The sequence below is a fragment of the Pogoniulus pusillus genome, unplaced genomic scaffold (assembly GCF_015220805.1).
Source record: "Pogoniulus pusillus isolate bPogPus1 unplaced genomic scaffold, bPogPus1.pri S76, whole genome shotgun sequence".
Taxonomy (NCBI): Eukaryota; Metazoa; Chordata; class Aves; order Piciformes; family Lybiidae; genus Pogoniulus; species Pogoniulus pusillus.
Window position 1 is genome coordinate 97,077 of NW_026974538.1, and position 22,419 is coordinate 119,495.

At 64.5% G+C, this 22,419-nt stretch overlaps 1 protein-coding gene across 5 annotated transcripts in view; it reads left to right on the forward strand.

Annotated features, from left to right (window-relative positions):
* Positions 1–22,419, forward strand: part of HDAC7 (histone deacetylase 7) — a 47,168-nt gene that overhangs the window by 17,935 nt on the left and 6,814 nt on the right. For 3 of the 5 annotated variants that reach the window (XM_064141042.1, XM_064141045.1, XM_064141044.1), the window contains exons 2-14: positions 14,174–14,370; positions 14,881–14,971; positions 15,506–15,614; positions 15,967–16,082; positions 16,385–16,507; positions 16,874–16,983; positions 17,708–17,891; positions 19,059–19,264; positions 20,023–20,232; positions 20,914–21,139; positions 21,664–21,797; positions 22,042–22,162; positions 22,319–22,368. In XM_064141042.1, the coding sequence (XP_063997112.1) occupies positions 14,174–14,370; positions 14,881–14,971; positions 15,506–15,614; positions 15,967–16,082; positions 16,385–16,507; positions 16,874–16,983; positions 17,708–17,891; positions 19,059–19,264; positions 20,023–20,232; positions 20,914–21,139; positions 21,664–21,797; positions 22,042–22,162; positions 22,319–22,368 (1,877 nt within the window). Of the gene's footprint in view, positions 1–7,714; positions 8,383–14,173; positions 14,371–14,880; positions 14,972–15,505; positions 15,615–15,966; positions 16,083–16,384; positions 16,508–16,873; positions 16,984–17,707; positions 17,892–19,058; positions 19,265–20,022; positions 20,233–20,913; positions 21,140–21,663; positions 21,798–22,041; positions 22,163–22,318; positions 22,369–22,419 lie in introns of those variants that run through there. The other 2 variants (XM_064141041.1, XM_064141043.1) reach the window with 2 other exon arrangements.

Here is a 22,419-nt window from a genome sequence, read left to right on the forward strand (position 1 = left end):
CTCCACAGCTGCTCCTGGGGAAGTCTGGTTGGTGTCTCCAGCAGGTGTCCTGCTCCAGTTGGAACTGGGAGGGTCTCAGCTGCTCACTTGGCTCCTCTACTCCTCCAAGAGAGGCCCGAGGAGCCTCTGGAGCATCCCACGACCCTTGGAGCTCAGCCACTTGGAGAGTGGAAGGAGCTCACCAAGGAGAGGAGGCTGAGGGGAGACCTCATGGAGCTGCAGCTCCCTGAAGGGGAGACTGGAGGCAGGAGGGACTCAGCCTCTACTCCCTGGTGCCAAGCAACAGGAGCAAGGGAGATGGTTCCAAGCTGCACCAGGACAGATTCAGGCTGGATGTTAGGAAATACTTCATTCCTGGAAGGGTCCTCGAACCTTGGCACAGGCTTCCCAGGGCAGTGCTGCAGTCACCATCCCTGGGGCTGTTCCAGCAGCTGTGGAGCTGGGGCTTAGCACATGGGTGGCTGAGGACTGCAACAGGTTGCCCAGGGAGGTGGTGGAGGTCCAGTCCCTGGAGATGCCCCCTTCCTGCTCAAGCCCTGCTGCCGAGGAGCTGGCACAGCCACGTGGAGATGGCCTTTGGGAGAGGGGGAAAAGAACTCATCAGAGCACTCTCTCTGCCCCCGAAGAGCCCCTAAGGGGGCTGTACCTCCTGTCCTCCCCCTGTGTCGGGGAGGTGAGAGTCACTGTGCAGAGCTTCCTCTTCTCTGTCCCCTCCTGCCCTGGCTGAGCAGGCTCAAAATAGCCTCCAATCCCCGGAGGTTTCACTTCAGGGCTTCTCTATTCTTAGCCTGCTGGGGAGCCCAGCGAGTGGCTCACTCGGCCGGGAGCTAAGGACCTCAGGGCGCAGAGGAGCAGCAAAGCTTGGACCATGCAGCAGCGGTGCCCCTGTGCCATAGCAGCTCAGCAGGGATGGCTCTGGCACGGCCCCACTGCCCTCCACAGACTGGCAGCTGCCTCTGCCAGCCTGCAGTAAGGGGAGGCAGGAGGAGTGAGTCCCTGTGCTACAGCCCTGTTGGGTGGCCCTGCTGGGTGCCAGCTGCCGAGCAGAGGCTGCTGTGGTGCCCGGCAGAGCCCTGCCTGGCAGAGGGGAGCAGCGGCAGGCAGAGGGGAGCAGCGGCAGGCAGAGGGGAGCAGCAGTGGAGGGATGCGGAGTGGAGCCTGCCCGGGAGCGGAGCCACTTGGATGTGCTGGGAGAGTCCTCCTCAAGCTGAAGGCTTCTGCCACCCTGGTGATGTTCAGCCCATCCTGTGAGTGCCTGTCTCATCCCAGGGGGAATTTTCCTTCCTTGCATCAGTCCTGACTGCTGGTGGGGGCTGGCTAAAGGTGCCTACAGGAGCATCCTTCTGGGGGGCACAGGCAGAGTTGGGAGCTGAAGGTCCACAGCCAGCACTGGGGCAGAAGAAGGGCTTGGAGGGGGTGGGAGAACCATGGAAGCATTTTGGCTGGAGAAGAGCTCTGAGGTTGGATCCAGCACTGCTGATCCTGTGCCCAGGGTCCCACATGGGAGCCATCCCAGCCTTGTGGGCACAGCAGAGGAGCAGTGCCCAGGCTGAGCTGGTTTCTGCCCTGCCTTTGGTGGTGTTTCACCGGGAAGCCACCACCTGCTCAGTGCTGATGCAGGGGGATCCCTTGCAGGTCCTGCAGTCTGCAGCTGGTGCTCAGAGTGCTTTGGGGAGAAATCTTTCCTAGGCTTCAGTTCCTTGCCCTCCACTGCTCCTGGCCCATGCCAGCTCTGCTGGCATCCTGCATTTGCACTTGGGAGAGATCAGCCACAGCCCTGCTGGGCTCAGCAGCAGCATCCTGCACCTGCAGTCTTTCAGGCCCAGGAGCAAGGAGCCCACCCTGGGGTTGGCAGGGGCTGGGTGGGCTTGTGCTGGGGGATGATGGCAGAAGCTCTCTGTCTGCCTCCCTCCCTGGGGTTGCTGTGCAGTGAGTGGTTGTGGTCACATCCTGCCCCTCAAGTGCATATTGGTCCTGAGCCTGGCTCTTGGATTTGGCTTTCTCTGCCTCTTTCAACGTTTATTTTTAGGTGCTCTCTGGCTTCCTCTTCCTCTTGTGCTGCACCTCCCTTCCTCCTTTAACTCCCTCTTCTAGGACTACTGTTTCAGGCAGGCAGTTGTGCTTCCTTCTCTTCCTCTGACCCGTTTGTTGTCATGGGGCCTTTGGCTGCTCTTGGGACCTGGCTCAGCTGAGCCTCAAGCAGCTTCTGGGGCAGGCAAGACCCAGAGCAAGGTTTACACTGAGTGAATCATAGCAGCCTTAGCTGGGCTCCCTTCTTGGCTTTCCCCAGCCCAGCTGCCCAAATGCTGCTGGAGTCTGCCCAGGGGGCACAGAGGCTCCTCCACAAAGCTGCTCCAAGCTGCTGGCTGAGCTGAGTGGGTTTGTGCTGCTCCAGGAGTCCTCTGAGGCCCTCTGAGCCTCAGCCCCTGCTTGGTGACAGAGTGTCAGCCTAGCAGGGTGGGCAGGGACCTGTGGAGCTCACCCAGTCTGACCTCCCCTGCTCCAACAGGGCACCCACAGCCGCTTAGCCACACCAACTGTGGGGCCCTCAGCACGGGAAGGGCAGGGGACGGCAGAGGGCAGCTGTGGCTGAGGCTGGCAGTGGCACTGCAGGAGCTTTCTGGCTGTGCTGGGAGCAGGCACGAGCTGCCTGCGGAGCTGCCTTCTCCAAAGGGCAGCAGGGGAGCTGCTGGGCACTGCCAGGCTTGGTCTGAAGGACATGGAGCTGGTGGGGAGGGTCCAGAGGAGGCCACGCAGGTGATCAGAGGGGCTGGGGAAGCTGTGCCGTGGGCCAGGCTGGGGAGCTGGGGGGGGCTCAGCCTGGGGAGGAGAAGGCTCCAGGCAGAGCACAGAGCTGCTGCCAGAGCCTGAAGCAGGCTACAAGCAGGCTGCAGAGGGACTGCTGCCAGGGGCCTGCAGGGGCAGGACAGGGAACAACAGCCTGGAGTGAGAGGAAGAGGAGATCTGAGCTGTCTGGGAGGAAGAGGCTCTGCAGCAGGAGGCTGCCCAGGGAGGTGCTTGCGGCTGCAGGGCTGGAGATGCCCAAGGTGAGGCCCAGCAGGGCTCTGGGCAGCCTGCTCCAGAGGAGGATGTCCCTGCTGGCTGCAGGGGGCTGGCCTGGATGACCTCTGGAGGTCCCTTCCAAGCCCAACCATGGTCCTGTGACCCCTGGATTTGAGGCACCTGGGACAGCAGAAGCCCTCTGGGTGCTGCCCTGGGGCTCTGCCCTGCTTTGCAGCTGCTGTGGATGTGCTGGGGAGGGACAGGCAGGGGTCTGGGGGTGCAGGAGGCTGGGCTGGGGCAGCCTTGGAGCCTGGCATGTGCCAACGACACCTCTGGGCCCAGATGTCTCAGCAGGGCTGGGAGCTGCCCTCTCCGGGCTGCCCTCTGCCTGGCACAAGCCTGCCCTGGGCATCAGCTGGGCTCTGCCAGCTGCCCAAGGGGGTGATGGTGGCTGTGGGTTGTCCCAGCTGTGGCTCAGCCTCACAGGCAGGGATTGCTGCTGGGCTGGAGCTGGAGGCCTCAGCAAAGGTTTAACCTGCTCAGGCTGGCCTCAAGCAGAGCCTCTGGTACCACCCTGGGACACTCCACCTGCTCCCAGGGGCATTTGGTGCCAAGTTTGCTGTCTCCAAAGGGCATCTCCTGCACTGCTTGTGGGGGCTGAGCCCCCCAAAGGGCTCTGCAGTGTCTGGCTGCAGATAGAGGGCAGGGATGAAGGCCAAGAGGGCATTTCCTGCTGCTGGGGGTGATGGAGCCTGAGTGGTGCTGGGTCACGGCTTCAGCTCCCATCTGCAGCCTCCCCAGGGAGCTGGGCTCTCCCAGTTTGGCACCCAGTGGAGCTGGTCTGGGCGCTGGTAGCTGAGAGGGTGCCCCCACCCCCAACCTGGCCCGGGGCTGGCTGGTGAGAGGTTGGTATGTGGAGATGTAAACTGCAGAGCCAAGTTTAGATCACAGCCCTGTGGAAAACATCAGCTCCCCTAAATGGAGCCCAGATGGTGGCAGGAAGCAAGCCCAGGGTCAGGAGTGGTGGAAGGACCTCCTGGGAGCAGAGGGAGGGGACCCCCTCGGGGGGAGGGAGAGGAAGGGGAGGTTGGGTTACAGCTGGTGCAGGCTGCAAGGGCAACCTGGTTGCACCCCGGTGCAGTTCCTAGCCCGGGTTGGTTAATTCTCCTCTTCCCCACCCCCTAAAAAGGCAATTTAGGACCCCAGATGTTTTCCCTGCTGCATCCCTCTGCAGCATTCCCAGAGATGGAGCTTTCTGCAGCTCCTGTGCCTGGGGCTGGAAGAGGCTAAGAGCTCTTGGGGCAAACCGAGAGGAGCCTGGAGTGGCTCTGGGAGGGCTGGGAGCTCTGCCGCCCCCCCAAGCCCACCCTGGGGTCTGTCTGGCCCTTGTGGCCTTCAGGCAGAGAGGAGCAGCTCTGGGAGACAGCGACCAGGAGGGGAACTGAGTCCCAGCTGGCTCAGGGCCGGGGGCTGCAGGAAGGACCTGTGCTGCTCAAGGCTCTGTGTGCCGCTGGATGCTCCCGGTCCTGGGTCAGACATCAGCTCTGGAGAGGAGAAACTGCAGGAGCCAGAGCTGCAGGAGCTGCTCTAGCTGGGCGGGTGGAAAGCTTCTTGCCCAGCTGAAATCGCAGCCCCCAGCAGGGCCAACCACGCTGCCAGGCTGCAGCAGACCCTTGGCTGGTCCCGTTCTGGTGCCAGCTGGGAGCAGGGGGAGTCCCAGCAGCGGCTCCTGGGTGACGCCAGCAGCGCAGCCAAGCCCTCGGCAGCCTTCCCAAGCACCTCCCTGCCCCTGCAGGCCCGCGGAGGGCTGAGCTGAGCAGCAGGAATGCAGCAGCTCCGCGCTCGGGATGAGAACATTGCTGAGCCGCAGCTGCAGCCCTCCTGGCGTTGCGACACCGGAGGCTGCCTCGGCAGCGCCGCAGCCTCCCCTCACACCTGGGCTGGGGGGCGGCAGAGAGCCCTCGGCCCCCTCCCGAGACCCCCCAGCAGCTGGACCCTCCGGCAGCGGGCGTGGGGATGGCAAAGGGGCAGCTGGCAGTGTGGTGAGGGGGAAGGCGGCAGAGGGCAGAGCAGATCACCCCTGGGCATGGGAAGGCTCCGGCGTCGCCGTTGGGTTTTTCCTGACCGGGTCCCTGCTGGCTCTGGGCGTGCTTGGGGCGGTGGGGAGGGGGCGAAGGGAGCCCTGCGCTGGCGGCTGGCAGAGAGGGGGCAGGCAGAGCTCGGGTGGGAGGCAGGGAGAAGGCCTTGGGGACAGCTGGGGAAGACCCCAGATCCTCTGCCCCCCAGATCCTCTGCCCCCCAGATCCCAGGCTGCCTGTGAGAGGAGCAGGGGGTCAGGATAAGCTGAGCCCTGGAATCCTCCTGCCCTTTGCATCCTGGAGGTAGCAGAAGCAGCAGAGGTGGATGAAGGATGTGCCCAGGGCAGAGCTGCTGAGCGGTGAGGAAGTGCCCCAGGCCAAGAGAGGGCAGAGCTTGGGCTGGGTAAGGGCAGAATCCCCTCTGTGAGCTGAGGCCCCTCGGCCTGAGGGCAGAGATGCCCACGGGCAGGGATCACAGCACTGCCCAGGCTGGAAGAGCCTGGGCTGAGTCCAACCACAGCCCTGGTAGGCCTGAGTGGGAGCTGTTTGCTGTGCTCTGCTGTGACCCTTTCAGCACAGCCTCCTCCCAGGGCCTCCTCAGGGTGCTCCATCCCTCAGATGAAGGCCAGAGGCTGCTTTCTTTTAGGTGCTGAGCAGTCCCTTGAGCAGCTCCCATGGTGCTGAGTTCAGGAGCAGCATCTCAGAGCCTTCAGGGCTGCTGCCTGGCTCAGTCCTGCAGAGCTGGGGTGGTGCTGCGTCGGGCTGGTGCCAAGCACCTCTCCAGGCAGCTGCTGGCAGTGCCTTGCTGAGGGCCTTCCCTCTCATAGGGCTGCTGGAGCCTGCCTGCAGCTGGCTGTGACCTCCTCACATTCCTCTCCTCTCCCCCTGGGGTTTGCAGTGCGGCAAAGCTGGATCCAGAGGCAGGTCCCAGCTGGGTGGGACCTGAGCACAAACACTCATGGAAGGGCTCAGCCTGGCTGCAGAACTTCCCTTTCCAAGAACTGGTTCAGGCTGAGGGTCCCCTCCCTCCTGAGTCAGCAGGGCTGATGGAAGGGGGAAGCTGAGCAGAGCTTTGCCACCACTGAGGTCACCTCTGGCTTGTGCCTGTGGAGGGAGGGAGCAGAAAATGGCTCTTACCTGCTGGGAAGTGGAGCTGGGAGGTGGAGCTGGGATGGGGAAGGTGCCTGCTCCACAGAGCCTCTCCCTGCTGCTGGGCAGCATCACTCCTTTGTGCTTCAAAAGGGCTGGGAGCGTTGGCTAACAGTGGCTGGAGAGGAGCCAGGCTGTGCCCAGGTGGGCAAGAAGGGCAGCAGCAGCCTGGCATGGAGCAGCAGTGGTGTGGGCAGCAGGAGCAGGGCAGGGATTGTGCCCCTGGGCTGGGCACTGGGGAGGCCACAGCTGGAATGCTGGGGGCAGGGTTGGGCACCTGCGTGCCAGGAGGGCATTGAGGAGCTGCAGCAGAGGCAGAGAAGGGAACGGAGCTGGGGAAGGCTCTGGAGAAGAGGCTGGGGAGGAGCAGGTGAGGGAGCTGGGAGTGGTGAGGCTGAAGGAGAGGAGCTGAGGGGAGAGCTTGTGGGGCTGTGCCAGGGCCTGAGAGGAGGCTGGAGCCAGGGAGGGGCTGAGATCTCCTGTCCTAAGTGATGGCACAGGAGATGGCCTCAGGGTGCCCCAGGTCAGGCTCAGCTTGGCCATGAGGAGAATCTTCTGCCCTGGAAGGGTTCTCCAAGCCTGGCCCAGACTGCCCAGGGGCAGTGGAGGAGTCTCCATCCCTGGAGGTGCTTCTAAGCCCTGCAGCTGTGGTGCTCGACGGTGCCCTGGGGCAGTGCTGCGGTCGGGGCTGGGGCTCGGTGGTCTCTTCAGCTCTCTTCCAAGTGGAACAGTTCCATGCTTTGAGAGCCGCAGAAAGCCTGGAAGTGAGGAGCTGGCCCAGCTGCGAGGGCAAACCCCAGGGCCGCCCCAGTTCCTCTGGGGGAGGGGGAGACGTGTGGTGAGAGCCTGCGCTCCCCTCCCCGGTGCCCCCCTCCCGGTCCCCGATGCCTAAAAACTACCCCCCAGAAGCCCCAAACACCCCCAAAGCCTACCAAAACCCCAACCCCTGGAGAGGAAGGAGGAGGGGGAGGGGGAGGGCAGCCGAGGCGGGGTTTAAGGCTGCAGCTCTGAAGGATGCTGAGCTCCGGAGCCGCATCAGGGCCGGGGCTCTGCTGCCTGGAGTTGGCTTTCTAAGCCCTGAGGACCTCAGCTTCCCAGATCTGCCCTCGGGACCGTCCCGGTGCTCGAGTTCTGCTCTAAGCCAGCAGCAGGGTTCAGAGGCTCTGGGGAAGCCGCTGGCAGCCTTCACGGCTGCGATCTGGCAGCGACGCTGCCGGCAGCTTGGGCAGCAGCTTGGGCTTGGGGGTTGCCAGCTGGTAAAGAGGGGCACAGGACTTGTGCTCCCCTTGCTCTGGTGGGCTCAGCAGAGCCTCTGCGTCAAGGGCCAGGGGGCTGGGGGGCGACGAGGAGGAGCAGGGATGTGTGGAGTTCTTCCCTTTCTCTCTGTCCCTTCCAGGCCGCGGAGGCGGTGGGGGAGCCGCGCAGGGTTCGGGGGCGCTGGCAGCTGGCAGCGCTTGCGTCAGCAGCGACTTCAGTCAGCCCTTGGGTGGTGCCAGGCGAGGTGTCAGGGCCCTGCGAGCGATCTGCAGCCTCTGCTTCGCTCCCTCTGCTTTAAACAAAGCCACTTTCCTTTCGCCACCTCCGTGACGAGCGAGAGCTGCAAGCGGCAACTTGCAAACCCCCTCCGGAGCCGGGAGGTGAAGGGGGGAAGGAAAAAGTGGCAATCGAGTGGAGCTTGTCCTCCAGACCCCCCCGGCCAGGTCCTTCTGCCCAGCCTCATCCTCTCCAGCGGGGCCGAGCTGCTGGGCTTGGCCCCTGCAGGGCTCCAGGGCTCTTCCCTCCCCTGCTGACGTGTGCCGGAGCGGCCCTGACCCGCGTGGGGCTCCGCTGCCTTCCGAGCAGGGAATAAGGAATTCGGGGCTGGAGCTGCGCTCCCCTGGGGGCTTCGCTCCGCTCGCCGGGCTGGGTCCGGAGGAAGCATCTTCCGCCCTGGAAGGCGAGGGAGGGTCTTGGCTCCCCCCTCCCCCCCGCCCTGGGCTGGGGAGCGGATCCTAGCGGGGTGCGGGTGCCTGTGGCAAGGGGTTCGCAGCCCCTCCGCGGGGTCCGCCCGCGGCCACCGCCCTGCTCCCTCCCGGGGCTGCTGCTGCGTTTCGGATGCGGGTCCGAGCTCCGCAGCGGGGCCAGGCTGAAGGTGTCCTGGATGCAGCAGCAGGTTTGCGCTTTGGGGCGGGGGGCGGCTCTGGTGTTGCCCTCCCTGCGGTGCAGCTGCCGGGGGAAGCGCGGCCCCGGCCGGGACAATGGCAGGAAGCCGAGAGCGGCGGCGCTGGCCGAGCCGAGCCGAGCCGAGCCGGGGGCTGCCTCCTGCTCCTCCTCCCGTGCTGTTTCCATTGCATTGTGGCAGCGCAGGAAGGATGTTTCCAACCGTCTTCCTTTTTGCCTCAAAGGGATGTGGGGGTGGGAAGGGAGAAGGATTCTTCTGGCCGGTGGTTATGCAACAGGCGAGGAAGGTTCCTGCTGCCGGGAAGCGCCGAGCCTGGCGTCCCGGGGGGAGCCCCCAGGGCCCCCTCCTTTGGCAGGGGGCACGAATCTGGCCCCTCGCTGGCGAGCTGTGGGCTCAGGCGCACCCTCCTGTGCAGGGTGGGGGGTGCGAAGCTCCAGCAGGGCTGTGGCTCCTGGGGGCTATGGGCTCCTGGTGCTCAGCAGTGCGCGGCGTGGGTGTGTGTGGGGAGATGCTGCTGCTTCCACATCCTTCTGCCCAGCAGTGCCTGGGGAGATTGCTGCCTTTCAGTGAAAGGCAAGGTGGGGCTGGAAGGTTCTAAGCGCCCTGGAGGTGCCGTGGTGGGGCCGCGGGGGTGGCAAAAGACTCCCAAGCCCCTCGGTGGGGACGTTTTAAGTCCCTCTGGTGGGGGAAAGGGTGTGGGGGATGGGGAAGGTCACCTCCTGCTCTGTGGTGGAGAAGTGTGGCCAGGAAAGGAGGTTCTGGCTTTTGGGGGTTGTTGTTTTGGACGTGGCAAAAGGCTGTCCCTGATCCTCGGTGCACAGCTCCAGCTCGCTGTGGCCCTGCAGGGTCTCGGAGGCTGCTGCAGGCTCCAGGGGCCAGGAAGTGAAAGCAGAGGGAATGGAGCGAGGAAGTGATCTGGATTCACATTGGTTCAGTCCTTTTCTTAGCACCAGCAGGTCCCAGGCACTTGGAGCATCTTGCTCAGAGCATGGCCACATTTCTGCCACCCTCCAGAGCCCTTCTCTGACACCGTCTGCCACAAGCAGCTCCTGGCACAGCTGGCACCTCCTGGCTTGGGCAGATTCACTGTGAAATGGGCCAAGAATGGTCAGTGCTGGGCCCAGTGATGGTGAATGGTGCCACATCCAGCTGGCACTGGTGACATGCCCCGGAGATCAATGCTGGGCACAGTCCTATTCAATCTCTTTATTGATGATATGGACCTGGGGATTGAGTCCAGCAGCAGTGAGTCTGCAGATGGCACCAAGCTAGGAGCAGCTGTGGAGCTGTTGGAGGGTAGCAGAGCCCTGCAGAGGGACCTGGCCAGGCTGGGTGGGTGGGCAGAGGTCAAGGGGATGAGACTGAACAAGGCCAAGGGCAGGGTTCTGCACTTTGGCCACAACCCCAAGCAGCACTACAGGCTGGGGATGGAGTGGCTGAGAGCAGCCAGGCAGAGAGGGAGCTGGGGGTGCTGGGAGAGAGGAGCTGAAGATGAGGCAGCAGTGTGCCCAGGTGGGCAGCAGAGCCAATGGCATCCTGGGCTGGCTCAGCAGCAGTGTGGGCAGCAGGACAAGGGAGGTTCTTCTGCCCCTGTGCTCAGCACTGCTCAGGCCACCCCTGGAGTGCTGTGTCCAGTTCTGGGCTCCTCAGTTTAAGAGAGATGTTGAGGTGCTGGAAGGTGTTTGGAGAAGGGCAGCAAGGCTGGGGAGGGGCTTGGAGCAGAGCCCTGTGAGGAGAGGCTGAGGGAGCTGGGGGCATGCAGCCTGCAGAAGAGTAGGCTCAGGGCAGAGCTCATTGCTGTCTGCAGCTCTCTACAGGGAGGCTGTAGCCAGGTGGGGTTGGGCTCTGCTGCCAGGCAGCCAGCAACAGAAGAAGAGGGCACAACCTCAAGCTGTGCCAGGGCAGGGTCAGGCTGGGTGTGAGGAAGTTCTGCACAGAGATTGGCATTGGGATGGACTGCCTGGGGAGGTGGTGCAGTGCTCATCCCTGGGGGTGTTGAAGCCAAGCCTGGATGGGGCACTTGGTGCCAGGCAGAGGCCCTGTGGGGCAGGAGGACCTCAGCTGTGTCCTACTTTCTCAGCCTCAGAGCATGGAGGAGGCAGCAGAGAACAGTTCTGGAGCCAGCTCAGGGGAGCTGAGCTGAGCCAAGGGGACCTCAGGCTGAGGCCAAAGAGCTTCTCCATGCTCCAGGCTGGACCAGGCTGGACCTGCCAAGGCTCATTATGGTCTGTGCTGATGCCCGGTGCCATCTGCAGAGCCGAGAGGGTCTCATACCCATCCCCAGCAGCTGCCACAGCCCAGGGAGTTGGAGTGGGCAGTGCAGGAGCCAGGGACAGGGTCGAGCATCCTGGTCCTGCCCTCTTGCTTCACCATGGGGGCTGGCACCAGTCGTGATTCGCTGGTGCCCGCTGGCAGCACAAGAAGCAGCAGGCACAGAGCTGGCCATGGGAAGTGCCAGGGGAGCCTGGAGGGTGGTGGAGTACTGAGCCAGGCTGGACACATCCAGCAGCTACCTGGATGCCATCTGGTGCCACCTGCTCTTCGCTGATCCTGAAGTCCCTGTCTGCCCTGGCTGCCCCCTGCTGTGATTCTGTGGCATCCCTGGGCAAAGGCTTCTTCATTTCCACCTGCAGCTGCCAGCTGCTGGGCGCCAACCACCTGCCCAAGCCCACGCAAAAACCTCTCTGTTTATTTTGTCTGTACCCCAGAGGTGGTGGTGGGTGCCAGGGGTACCCACCTTAGCTTAATTACACTTAATGAGCCTGCTGGGGCTGGCTGCCAGCGAGCCAAGGGCTGTGCCAAGGTTTCTGCCCGTGAGAACTGCATGGGTGTGGCACGGAGCCGCGCCTGGCACTGGGAGAGGAGAGCTGAGAGCTCCTGCCCGCTGCCACCACAGCCCTCGTGGTGCCTGGTGCCACTAGCCTGGCTCTTGGACCCCCACCCAGCACTCAGAGGGGCACGATGCCACCTCTAGGGCAGCTGTGCCTCTCACGGGCATTGGGTGAGCCTCGGGTGGGCATTGGCTGCACTTTGAGCATCTTGCCTGGGTTCAGCACCCTGTACCCAGCCAGGTACCAGCCTCTGGGGGATGCCAAAGACACTGCAGGGTTGTGTGTGGGATTTTGCTGGCCCTTGGTGGGACTGAGCTGGTCCTGGGTGGGGTTTAGGTGGTCCTGAGTAGGATTTTGCTGAGCTGGATGGGATTTGGCTGGTCCTGAGTTGGACTGTGGTGATCCTGTGTGGGATTGAGCTGGTCCTGGGTGGGGTTTTGCTGGGAGCTGACCTCAAGAGGTGCTGAGGACTCAGCATCCCACCCCCCGCGCTGGCTCCTCGCTGCCCGAGGCTGGCACCGGCGCTGAGCGCCCCAGGGGTGGCTTTGCTTTGCCCCCGCGGCGGTTTGCATTGCCCCCCCGGCGGTTTGGCACTGCCCCCGGTCTGGCTCAGCAGCAGCCTGGACCCAGTTTTCGGGGTCGGCCCCCCCGGGCAGTGTCGCCCCAGCACTGCTCACACCTCCACCGCCCCCTCCCTGTCCTCGCTGCGGGTGCCTCTGGGCATCAGCGCTCCGCAGGCGGCGGCGAGCTGCCTGCCCCCCCCCACCCTTCCTCTTCCCCAGCGAAGGCTCTGCCTGGGTCTTTGCCGTTCCTCCATCCCAGCCCTCCAGGACACCCAGAGGTGCAGAGAGAGGATTCTGCTCCTCTCCCCTCCCTCTGACAGGGACCTGTTGAGAGAGGTCAGAGGAGGCCACAGCCATGCTGGGAGGGCTGGAAGGGCTCTGCTGGGACTCCAGGCAGGGCAAGTTGGAGGTGTTCAGCTCCAGGAGACCTTCTGGTGGCCTTGCAGTGCTGAGGAAAGCTGGGGACAGACTTTTGGAGCAGGCCCTGCTGGGCCAGGCCAAGGGGTGATGGTTTGGACTCCCAAGAGGGAGTGAAGAGAAAGGGAAATGTGGGCAGAGTTTGGCCCAGGCTGCCCAGAGAGCTTGGAGCTGTGCCCCATCCAGCCCTGGCACTGTCCCAGCTCAGGTTGTTTGGAGCTCCCAGCACCCTGCTCTGGCTGGGCACATCCCTGCTGCCTGCAGGGGGTTGGACTGGGTGACCTTTGGAGGCTGCTTCCAAACCATCACCCCTTGGCCTGGCCCAGCAGGACCTGCTCCAAACCCTGTCCCCAGCTCTCCTTAAGCCCTGCAAGGCCACCAGGAGGCCTCTTGGAGCTGAACACCTTCAACTCCCCGAGCAGAGCCCTTCCAGCCCCCCCCATCACTGCTGTGACCTCCTCTCCTCCAGCTCCAGCCTCTCTGGGCACCCTGGGGCAGGCTCTCACCACCCTCCTGGTGGAGGTCTCCCTGCTCACTGCCCTCAGTTTCCCTCTTCGAGCCCCAAACCACCTCCTCTTGTCCTGTCCCACAGATCCTGCTCCAAGCCCTGTCCCCAGCTTTCTGCTTGTCTCCTTTGAGCCCTGCAAGGCCACCAGAAGGTCTCCTGGAGCTGAACACCTCCAAGTATCCCAGCAGAGCCCTCCCAGCACTGCTGTGACCTCCCCTGGCCGCGCTCCAGCAGCTCCCTGCCTGTGCTGTGCACAGGGCTCCAGAGCAGCCCCCAGCAGAGCTGCTTTGGCCTGGGTTTGCTGTGCTTTGCTTTCCTCCTCCTGCCTCCCAGCCCAGGCTTGGCCCTGGGCCAAAGCTTGCCCAAGGATTTCCTCTGCATGGCTCAGAGAGGCTCCAGCTAATGAGTGAGAGGCTGAGAGTGGAGCCTGGGGGAGCTCAGGACCTTGGGCTCAGCACTTCTAGGTCAAGCAGAGACCTCTTGGAAGCCTTCAGCTCTTCCCTGGAGGGGTCCTGAGTCAAGCTGGGCTCTGCCTGGGCTGCAGGCAGCATTCAAAGCAGGGGGTGGGTAGGCTGAGCTGTGGCACTGCTGGCAGCAGCACCTAGGCAGTGGAGGATCCCTTAGAGGTGCAGCAGGGCTGAGGCTGAGCTGTGGCACTGAGCTGTAGCACTGCTGCCAGCTGGCCCCCAGGCAGTGGGGAACCCCTTGAAGGTGAAGCAGGTTCAAGGCTGATCTGTGGCACTGCTGGCAGCTGCCCCCCAGGCAGTGGGGGACTCTTTGGAGGTGAAGCTGTTTTGAGTGCCAGGCTGAGATCTTGTGGCTCAAGCTGGCATCGACCTGCCTGGGGAAGAGACCCAGGGGAGGCTCTTTTGCCAGGGTTGATGCCAAAGCTTCTCTCTCCAAAGCTGATTGGTGTTGGCTCAGGGAGGGGATGGTGCAGAGGCTCTGGGCTGGTTTCTGGCTCTTGCCAGGTGGAGATGAAGCTGTTGGAAGACACCAAACTGTGCCAGCTTGGGCAGGGTGAGGGCAGCAGCTCTCCTGGCACTGCTGCCTCTGTGTCTGCCCTTAGGGCTTGGCAGCAGCAGAGGTGTGAGGAGTACAGCCCCAAGCTGCCCCAGGCAAGCAGGGGGCAGTTCTGTGCTGCTTGGGAAGCTGTGGGAGCAGAACTCTGACAGGTGCTGGTGGGGCCCAGAGGAAGGCTTCAGGAGGCAGGGTGGGAAGATCTGAGGTTGGCAAAGCAGTTCTTTGCCAGCTCTCTCTGTCAGAGCTACCTGGCAGCCCCTCCAAGGGTGCCCACCAGGATTTGGTTTGGCTCGGGGGGGCTGGGGGAGGCTTGCACTGGGCACTTGGCAAACCCTTCTCAGCGTTCAAGCCACAGGACCCCTACCCAAAGCCTCCCTCTGGGCAGTGGTCTGAAGGTGGGCACAGGGAGTGAGCTGTGCCCCCTCTGTCTGTCTCCACAGCTGCTGTGAGCCCCTGCACCTCTCCGGGGGTGCCCCAGGCCGCCCCCATGGACCTGCGGATCGGGCAGCGCCTGGTGAAGCCTGGCACGGACAGCACCTTGCTGGCTCTGAAGCACACCCAGCAGCTGCAGCACCAACTCCTCCTGGCCAGCCTGCACCAGCAGCAGGTGGAGCAGCTCAGCCACCAGCACGTCCGGGTAAGGGCAGGGGCTCGAAGATGTAAATCCCGAGCCCAGGATCGCCTCCCAGGTGAACTCCTTCCTTTCGCCCGGGGGAGCTCTGCAGCCTGCCAGGGGCCCTCTGCCGCCGGGGGGGAGGGGGAGGGGAGAGGGCTCCTGTCTTGCTCTCAGGCCAGGCCTGCATCCTGCCAAGGCTGGGGAGGGAGGGTGGAGGCCTCCTGGGCTGCGGGAGGCAGGGAGGTGCAGTCAGCCACGTCCCCTGTGCTGCAGGAGGAAGCCTGCAGGGCGCCTGCTGCCTGGCATCTGCCGCCTGGCATCTGCCGCCTGGCATCTGCTGCCCAGCTTGGCCGGCTCTGGCCTCGGGCTCAGCTGGCACCCAGAGCAGCAGCCCCTGCCCTGCAGCCCTTCCAGGCTCCCCCCAGCTGGTACAGAATGCAGCTGGGCTGGGCTGAGCCAGCCGGGGTGGCCTGGGCAGGCTGAGAATTGGGCAGGCTGAAGGCTCCTGGCAGTGATGTCCTTCCCTTGCAGGTGACCATGGAGTGCCCACACCGGGAGCCTGAGGCTGGGCAGCAGGAGCAGGAGCTGAGGCAGATCCTCAACAAGGACAAGAGCAAGAGAAGTAAGGGCAGAGGGGCAGGCAGGGCTGAGAGGGGCAGGCAGGTTGGCACCTGAGTGCCAGGAGGGTATTGAGGAGCTGCAGCAGAGGCAGAGAAGGGAACGGAGCTGGGGCAGGGTCTGGAAGAGAGGCTGGGGAGGGGCAGCTGAGGGAGCTGGGGGGTGAGGCTGGAGGAGAGGAGCTGCCCAAGCCCTGCTGTGCCTTCCTGGGGTGCCAGCTGGTGCCCTCTCTGCCTGGCTCAGCTCTTTGCTGCTGCTCTCTCTCCCCAGCCGTGCCACTCAGGCTCAGTGGGGCACAGCAGGCCTGTGAGATGAGGTGGGGGGGCTGAGGGTGGCACAGGGCTGCTCCCTCACCACCTGGGCAACTCCAGCTGGCCCACCTGGGCACTCCCTGTGCCAGTCTTGACCCGAGGACTGCATCTCAGAGTTGTTCCTTTCCCCTCAGGGGGTCTCCAGCCAGCCTGGGGCCCTGTTCATGTGCTCAGGCTCCTGGGGGGTGCCCTCGGGGGGCACTCAGCCCTGTGTGGTCTCCCTGCAGGTGCTGTTGCCAGCACCGTGGTGAAGCAGAAGTTGGCAGAGGTCATCCTGAAGAAGCAGCAGGCAGCTCTGGAGAGGACCAACCCCAACCCCTCTGCCATGCCATACAGGTACAGCCAGGGGCACCCTTCTGGCCTGCCCTGGGCAGGACCACCCAAGGTGCCAGCTTGTCCTGGGACAGATCTTGCTGTGCCACTTCTGCAGCTTGGGCCTGTGCCAGGTGCAGGAGGTAGGGGAAGCTGCCATGCAGGTCTTGCCCCACTTCTGCCCACCCCTCCCACCCCCAGAAGTGCTGCCAGCTTTGTCCCAGAGCCAGCAGCTGGGTCCCTCCTGCAGGGGCTTGTGGCACTGCCAGGACAAACTTCTCTTGGTCTCTGCCAGGAGGGCACCCAGGCAGGAAGGGCAGCACCTGGATGCCAGCAGGGCAAGACCTTTACCAGGCTGCCACCTTCTGCCCCTTAGGTCTCTGGAACCCCTGGATCCTGAGGGCCCTTCCCCTCCTGTGCTCAGCACCTTCCTGCCCCCAGGCCCCAGCACCTCTCTGGACCCCCCTGAGCATTTTCCCCTGCGCAAGACAGGTGAGACCCTGGCATGAGACCCCCCCATGCCCCCTGCCCCTTGCCCTCCGACTCCTCCAAGGAGCCGGCAGGGGGATGGCGCTGGGGAGCAGGGGGAATGGGCACTGGGGGGGTGTGGGGATGGCACTGGGGAGCTGTGGGGGTGGGCACTGGGGAGCCATGGGGATGGCACTGGGGAGCTGTGGGGATGGCACTGGGGAGCTGTGGGGATGGCACTGGGGGCCTGTGGCCTGGGCACTAGGGGCCGGAGCTTCATCCCTGTGGGCACTGGGCCCAGCTTACCCTGCCCCGTGCCCTGCCAGCCTCTGAGCCCAACCTGAAGGTGCGCTGCAAGCCCAGGAAGTGCCAGGAGCGGCGCAAGAATCCCCTGACCCGCAAGGAGAGTGCCCCCCCCTCGCTCAAGAGGAGACCACCCGAGGCCATTGGTGAGGGCACCCCCTGGTGGCCACCCGCGCCCCCGGCCTGTGGGCACGGCCCTTGGCACCCAGTGCCCAGCATCCTGCACCGCAGCTTCTTGCCCGTGGGGCTGCGTCTCCAGGGCTGGGCACTCTGTCAGTGCCCTCCCCCGGGGAGGAAGGTGGTGACAGTGGGCACAGGGGTGCCAGGCAAGGATCCTGCTGCAGCTCTACCCATGTTGGACCTCCAAGTGTGGGAGGGGTCCAAGAGCTTGAGCTGATCGGCAGTGGTGGTGGTGCCGGGGGGGCTGTTGGAGGAAGAGAGGGCTCTGAAGGGCTGTGCCAGCTCTGCCCGGGGGTGGCGGTGCCCAGCAGCAGCCTCTCTGCTCCCTGCAGACTCCTCCCCCAGCAGCAGCAGCACTCCCGTGTCAGGCTGCAGCTCGCCCAACGACAGCCTGCCCGCCGAGCACGGAGCCCTGCCCACTGCCCCTGGCATGGCCCTGGAGGTGAGTGCCAGCAGGGCTGCTTGGCATGGGGCTTCCCGACCCTGGCCTGGGCTGCCCCCCACCTCCCACTCCCATCGGGAGCTCAGCTGAAGGTAGTTTGCCCCCACCCAGGCAGCTCAGCCCCTGGCACCCACTGCCCAGGGGCTGCCCTTAGGCCTGCTCTGCCCACTCCCTGGCACCTCCTGTGTGGCCCAGAGCTGCTGCTGCCAGGCTGCTGCTCTCCACAGGCTGCACTTCCTGACTCCTGGTGCCTGTGCTGGCCCCATGGCTCCCTGGTGCCCATCCCCCCAGGTCCCCAGTGCCCACCCCCAGGCCCCCAGTGCCATCCCCAGGGCTCCCCAGTCCCCCTTCCCCTGGCACCAGGCTTTGCTACCAGGCAGCTGGTGCTCAGACACCTTCTGCTGCCCATGCCTGAGCTGCTTGTGCCATGCCAAGCTGTGCCAGTGCCAGAGCAGGACGCTGATGGCCTGGCCCAGCACCTGATGATGCAGGAGAGCTCCCTGCAGGGCACAGCCTCCCCCCAGCCATCATGCTGGCACTGCCAGCTGCCATAGCACCAGGCTGTAGGTAGCTGCAGGGCTGGGCAGAGAAGGTTCCTGTGGGGCAGGGGAAGCCTTTTGGGCCTGGGGCACTGAGGGCAGTGCCAGGCGTGTGCTGGGCTCGGCAGTGAGGAGGTGCCATGGCCTGGTGGTCCCTAAGCCAATCCTCCTCCTCCTCCCTGCAGGCAGAGGCAGATCGCCGCCCCCTCTCCAGCCTGGCACACAGGGTGCCCGTGCTGGGAGGCACTCACCCTCCCATCTTCATACCAGCTGGCTTGGAGCAGCATGAAGCTGGCAGCTCCTTACCCCCTCGGCTGCAGCCCCTCATCATCCTCGAGCCCTCTGTCACCCACACTCCACTGGTGGCAGGTAGGTGCCAGGCTGGGTGCCAGGTGCTGAGGTTGGCACAGGTCAGGCTCACAGAAGCCTTTTTGAGGTGGAAAAGCTCTCTAAGGCCAGCCAAGGCCAAGCCACCGTGGAGCTGTACCCAGCCTAGTGCCCAAGCACGGCCCTCAGCCTTTGGATGGGGACTCCAGCACTGCCCTGGGCAGCCTGGCACAGGCCCGGGCAACCCTCAAGGGGCAGAAACTGCTCCTCATGGCCAAGCTGAACCTGTCCTGGGGCACCCTGAGGCCATCTCCTCTTGGCCTGGCCCTTGGCAGCAGAGCCCAACCCCGCCCCAGCTCCAGCCTCATCTCAGGCCCTGGCACAGCCCCACAAGCTCTCCCCTCACCCCCCAGCTCCCTCAGCTGCCCCTCCCCAGCCTCTCCTCCAGACCCTGCCCCAGCTCCGTTCCCTTCTCTGCCTCTGCTGCAGCTCCTCAGTGTCCTCCTGGCATTCAGGTGCCAACCTGCCTGCTCCCAGCATTCCAGCTGTGCCCAGCCCAGGGGCACAATCCCTGCCCTGCTCCTGCTTCTCTCCCTGCTCCTGGCCCAGGCCTCGATGTTCTCCTGTTGCTCTCCTGTCAGGGAGGGCTGAGGGCAGGGGAGATGCTGAGCCTGGCACTGTCTGCCCAGCAAACCTGTCCCTGCGTGGCTGAGCCCCTGCCAGCTTCTGGAGCCATTCACCTTCCCTGCAGCCGAGGAGCTGCTCCCCAGGAGTCTTCTCCTGCCTGTCCCAGGGCTCTGCTGCCAGCAGGTTTCAGGAGGGACCCCAGGGCAGCTCAGACCTCCTTGACTCTGCCCCTGGCTTGTTCCTTCTGCCAACTGCCTCCTCCGGGCTGCTCCCTGGCTCCAGCTCTCCCTGCTGTTACTCTGCAGTGGAAGAAGCTTTGCCCCTGGAGGATGAGGCTGGAGTGGGACACTGAGGGGACTGAGCTCAGACAGATCCTGTCCCCAGCCCCTTGTGATGCCACAGCAGTGGGCACAGCAGAGGAGCCACAAGGGCACAACGCAGCCCTGCCAAGCGCTGGGCTCCAGGGCTTGATCACTGTCACTTTTAGGCTGCTGCTTTGTCCTGCTGTGAGCTGAGAGCTCTGCAGGCTGCCAGCCTGTCCAGAGGACGATGCCAGCCCTCATCTCCTGTCCTCCCTTGCAGTGCCAGGCCTGGGGACTGTGCCCTTTTCCTTCGCCCCCTCGCTGGTGGCAGAGCGTCTGCCGCTGCCAGGCCACCACAAGCCGCTGGGCAGGACCCGCTCGGAGCCCCTGCCCCAGAGCCCCAAAGCCATCCAGCAGCAGTTGGTCTACCAGCAGCAGCACAGCCACTTCCTGGAGAGGCTCAAGCAGCAAACACCTCTGGGCAAGGTAAAGCCACGCTGGGGGCAAGGCTGGAGCCAGAGAGGGCAGGCACAGGAGCTGGGAGGTGGAGATGGAGAGAGACAGGAGCTGGGAGGTGGAGATGGAGAGAGACAGGAGCTGGGAGGTGGAACTGGAGAAGAGGAGACAGGAGCTGGGAGGTGGAGCTGGAGAGGAGGAGACAGGAGCTGGGAGGTGCAGGGTGCAGAGCAGGGAGTGCCAGGGTGCCAGGCAGAATCCACCATCCAGGAGGTCTCCCCTCAGCCTCCTCTCCTCCAGGCTCACCACCCCCAGCTCCCTCAGCTGCTGGTCAGAAGTTCCCCAGAGCCTTCCTCATTCTCCAGACCCTTCCCCAGCTTCATTGCTCTTCTCTGAACACCTCCAGCCCCTCACTGCCCAGCCCTGACCCCTGCCCAAGGAGTGGCCTCACCAGTGCCCAGCCCTGGGGGCAATTCTTACCCTCCACCACTGCTGCCCCAAGCTGCGCTGCTGGTGGCCTCCTTGGCCACCTGCTTACGCAAGGACTCATCCTCAGCCTCTGCTGCTCAGCCCCTCCAGGGCCTTTCTTCCCTGAGCAGCTTTCCAACCACTCTGCCCCAACTCTGCAGCACTCCTGGGGGGTGGAGCATGCCCAGGGCCAAGCCTGGCACAGGAGACACTTCCATGCCCAGCCTCATGCTGGGGGCATCTGCCCAGCTTCCTGGGCCCCTACCTTCAGCAGGCTGCTGCCAACCCCTGCCCCTGTCTGCCCCTCCCTGCTGGCACAGCGCATGGCCAAGTCCAGCGAGAAGCCGAGGTTGCGCCACATCCCCTCCTCCGAGGACATGGAGGCTGAGGGCACCCTCCCCAAGCCCGGGGCTGACAGCAACGACCCAGCAGTGCCACATCTGGAGCCCAGCAGGCTGGGGAGCAGCCTGAAGGAGCCCGAGAGGGTGCAGAAGGTGATGCAGCCTCAAGAGGAACTCATCCTGCAGCAGGTACCCAGGGGAGGACAGAGGCTTAGGGCTGCCAGCCGCGGGGGGCAGCTCTTGGCTGGGCACAGGGAAGTCGTGGGGCAGTGGTTTGGTTGTGCCAAGCTGTGTGGAGCCCTCGGGGCCATTTGAAGCCTCCAGGAGCAGGGGAGGTGGTGGAGCTCCTGCCCTGGTGGCTCTGCTTGGAGCAGCAGCCCTGAGCCAGCAGCCCACAGAGGGCTCTGCACTGGGGCTTGCAGCAGTTCCTTTGCCCATGCCCTGGTGCCCAAGCTGGGGACCCCCTGCAGCCTTGGGGAGCTTCAGAGCCAGAGCAGACCCTCAGGAGAAGCTCCATAAAAGGGAGGGAAGGACACAGCCACCAACTGGAGCTGCCCTCAGCTGCCTGGGGCAGGGCTGAGAGCTGCAGCAGCCCCTGGGGGCAGCAGGCATGGGACTGGCCCGAGGCTGCTGGGGGTCGGCCTCAGATTGCTGCATCTTGGCCCCAGCCCCCAGCAGGGCTGCCCAGCACTGCCCAGCACTGCGGGGCTGAGCCAGCAGGGAGCAGCAGATGCTGCCTGCTAGGTGCCAGCTCCTGCCGACCTCCTCCCCCACCACCTGGCAGGAGGCAGAGTGCAGGTTGCCACCCCTGGGCCTGGCAGCACCCTGGCAGCTCTCTGCAGGTGCCAATCTCCTCACCATCTCCCTCAGGCCTTCCTCTGGGACTCCTACCAGCGAGTGCAGCAGCAGCTCCTCAAGCACCAGCCCTTGGCCGACTGCCCCATGGTGCCCAGCGCCCACTCAGGGCACAGGCCCCTCTCCAGGGCACAGTCATCTCCTGCCACTGCCACCCTCTCCCTTCCTGCCCAGGACACAGCCTCCAAGCCACTCTCCATGCCCATGCAGGAGCAGTCAACCAAGCCTCATTTCACAACAGGTGTGGCACCCTCCAACCAAGGTCTGGGCATGAGAGCTGGGAGGGAGGTGGCAATGCCCAGGGGTCAGTGCCAGCCTCAGCAATGCTTGGGAGTGCTGGGAATGGGTGGCAGAGGAGCAGAGCAAGCCAGGACGGGCATCTGCTCCTTACCTGAGGTAGCTCTGCCCACAGGGCCCTTTGGCTGCCGTCCTGCTTCAGCTGGCAGGGTGCACACCACTCTTAAAGCAGCAGGGGCAGAGTTGGCTTCAGGCAGCTTAGGGCAGAGGCTAGCATGGGCTGAGGTTGCCACAGCCCAGCTGCCATAGCTTGGGGTGCCCCAGTCCACTTGCCAGCTCCATGAATTGAGGTGCCCTGTTCCAGCTGCCATGCTTTGGGGTGCCCCATACCAGCTGCCATGCCCCAACCCAACCAAACCCTCCAGGACCTTTGCCCATGAGCTCATCTGTGTGGGGTGGGGGCTGCAGGGGGATCTGTGATGCCCCACAGCCCAGTCCTGTGCCAGCAGCTGTGTGCCCACCCTGCAGGGCTGGTGTATGACTCGGTGATGCTCAAGCACCAATGCTGCTGTGGCGACAACAGCAACCACCCTGAGCACGCAGGCAGGATCCAGAGCATCTGGTCCAGGCTGCAGGAGCGAGGCCTGCGTGGGCGCTGCCAGGTGAGAGGGGCTGGGACCCCCCCAGGGCTACTCTGACTGGTGCCCACTGGATGCTGCTGCTGCTCTGAGTGGTGCCCATTAAGTACCACTGCTGTGCTCTGAGTGGTGCCCACTGCCTGCTGCTGCTGTCTGCCGCGGGTGGTGCCCACATCCCAATCTGGGGGGGGTGGCTCTGAGCCTTGGCATCTCGCTGCCGTGCCCGAGGGGGCAGCGGTTTGGTGCCAGCTGCTGCTCTCTGCCGCAGTGCCTGCGGGGCCGCAAGGCCACCCTGGAGGAGCTGCAGTGTGCCCACAGCGAGCGCCACGTTCTGCTCTACGGCACCAACCCCCTCAACCGCCTCCGCCTGGACAACGGCAAGCTGGCAGGTGGGGGCGCCCCGCAGCACCCCCTGGCGGCGCCGCCGCCGCAGGGCACCTCGCCGCTGGGTGCTCCTCCCTGTCCCCTCCCTGTCTTGCCAGCCCTGGGTGCCAGGCGAGGTGCCCGGCGCTGAAGGGCTCTCTGTGCCCGCTCTCTCCCTGCAGGGCTGCTGTCACAGAGGATGTTCGTCATGCTGCCCTGCGGAGGGGTGGGGGTGAGTGCCTGGCATCTCCTGGACTCACTCTGGGGGAGGGTGGGACTGATT